Below are 1,507 nucleotides of genomic sequence, written 5' to 3'. Positions count from 1 at the left end.
CGCCGCGCCCGCGCCGCCGGGGTGCTGGCCTATGCCGCTGTTGGCGTGCTGCACGAGGAAGACCTCCACGCTCTCGCGGCTGCTGCGCAGGACGATCCTGTAGTGGCGCGCGTCCCCCACGGCGGAGCCCTCCGCGGGGTCGGGCATCTCGAGGGTCGTGCCCTTGGGCGCCTTGACCGCAAATATGGTGTCCTGCGGGGGTGCGCAACGCAACACCGCGGAACCCCTGGGGAAAAACTCAACAGCAATTGAGACCAATAAGCGACATGGTCAGGCCCTGAGCGCCACGATGCACTTGTATCGCGTGGCGTGCCGCCGCGGGCCACGCTCGCCGAGTCCTCAGGAACCCCTGGCGGTTCGGCTGGAATCCCTTCCTGCACCCAGGCCGTCCACCAGACGGTCGCTGCACGGCCCCCTGCCCCGCCCCCTCCCCCGCCCCCAGCGGCGCCACCCACGTGCGCGAAGCAGGGCAGCCCCGTGATGTCCTCGTCCGTCACAAACAGGTACGGCTTGTTGGCGGGGTGCTCAGTCATGCCGCGCAGCGCGTCCATCACAGACGCGATCTGGGCATCGAGCGCGCCCTCCTGGTCCTGCGGGCGCCCGCAACGCGCGCAGGGTGAAGCCACACGCGAAGGGATATCTGTCACCTGGGGCTCTTGGTGCTTGCGGCTGCGCCGGGGGGCGTATGCCCGCGCACGGCGGCGCCATTTCGGGGAGTGGGGATCGGGGCCGGAGCTCGTGACGAAAGGCGCGCCCGGGCAAGCCCCCATGCAAAGCGGAGGGGCGCGTGCTGGGCGTGCTGCGGGTGCTGGGCGCGCCGCGCACCCTGAGCATGGCCGTCTGCTGGTTCAGCGCGTCGAGCATCTCCTGCTGCGCGTCCGCGTCGGGCCCAGGCAGCACCGCGGGCTCCATCACCATGGGCTTCCACAAGATGTTGTTCTGAGGGGGGCGGGAGGGCGGGGGACAGAGGGTGTGTGTGAGTGCACTGGGTGTGTATTTGCTTGGATGTGTGCATATGTCTGTGTGTGCGTGTGTGTGTGTGTGTGTGTGTGTGTGTGTGTGTGAGAGAGAGAGCAGCCTAGCATGCGTGTCCCGCATGCCACGTGACGAGGCCCTCCAGCGGGTACGGCTTCCGTCCACAACCGCCGAGGCCAGCGGCTCGCGCAAGGACCAAGAGACCGGGCTCGTGCGAGGGGCGCGGCGTTCTTACGCAAGACGCGCACCACGCGCATGCGGTATGCGCGGCGCGCGCACCTTGGACTTCTTCTCTATGAGGCCGACGCCCTCCAGCACGTTGGTGATGTCGTAGATCCGACGCTTCTGGACCTGCGGGCCGGCAGGCAGGAGTGCGGGGACGACGGGGCCCTCAGCGCGGCGCGACGTGGTGCGGCGCGCATCCAGCTGGTGTTGCAGTAGAAGGGGCGGCCGGCGAGCCAAGGGCCCTGCGGGCGCGCTGTGCGGAGGGCGCCGGAGGGGCCGGGCGGCGCTTGCTGCAGCTGCGCAGTCC

The 1,507-nt window shown here is 69.7% G+C and overlaps 1 protein-coding gene across 1 annotated transcript in view; it reads right to left on the bottom strand.

Moving 5' to 3' along the window:
* Nucleotides 1-238: 238 nt before the first annotated feature.
* Nucleotides 239-1,507, bottom strand: part of MNEG_12111 (hypothetical protein) — a gene marked incomplete at both ends in the record, with an annotated part of 1,938 nt that continues 669 nt past the window's right edge. Inside the window, 4 exons of the mRNA XM_014039419.1 lie at nucleotides 239-277; nucleotides 456-590; nucleotides 826-939; nucleotides 1,255-1,326. Coding sequence (XP_013894873.1) covers nucleotides 239-277; nucleotides 456-590; nucleotides 826-939; nucleotides 1,255-1,326 — 360 coding nt within the window. The remainder of the gene's footprint in view (nucleotides 278-455; nucleotides 591-825; nucleotides 940-1,254; nucleotides 1,327-1,507) is intronic.

This window comes from Monoraphidium neglectum (assembly GCF_000611645.1).
Source record: "Monoraphidium neglectum strain SAG 48.87 unplaced genomic scaffold scaffold03069, whole genome shotgun sequence".
Classification (NCBI taxonomy): domain Eukaryota; kingdom Viridiplantae; phylum Chlorophyta; class Chlorophyceae; order Sphaeropleales; family Selenastraceae; genus Monoraphidium; species Monoraphidium neglectum.
Note: the sequence above shows the minus strand (reverse complement) of the source record. Positions and strands in the feature narration are given on the sequence as shown.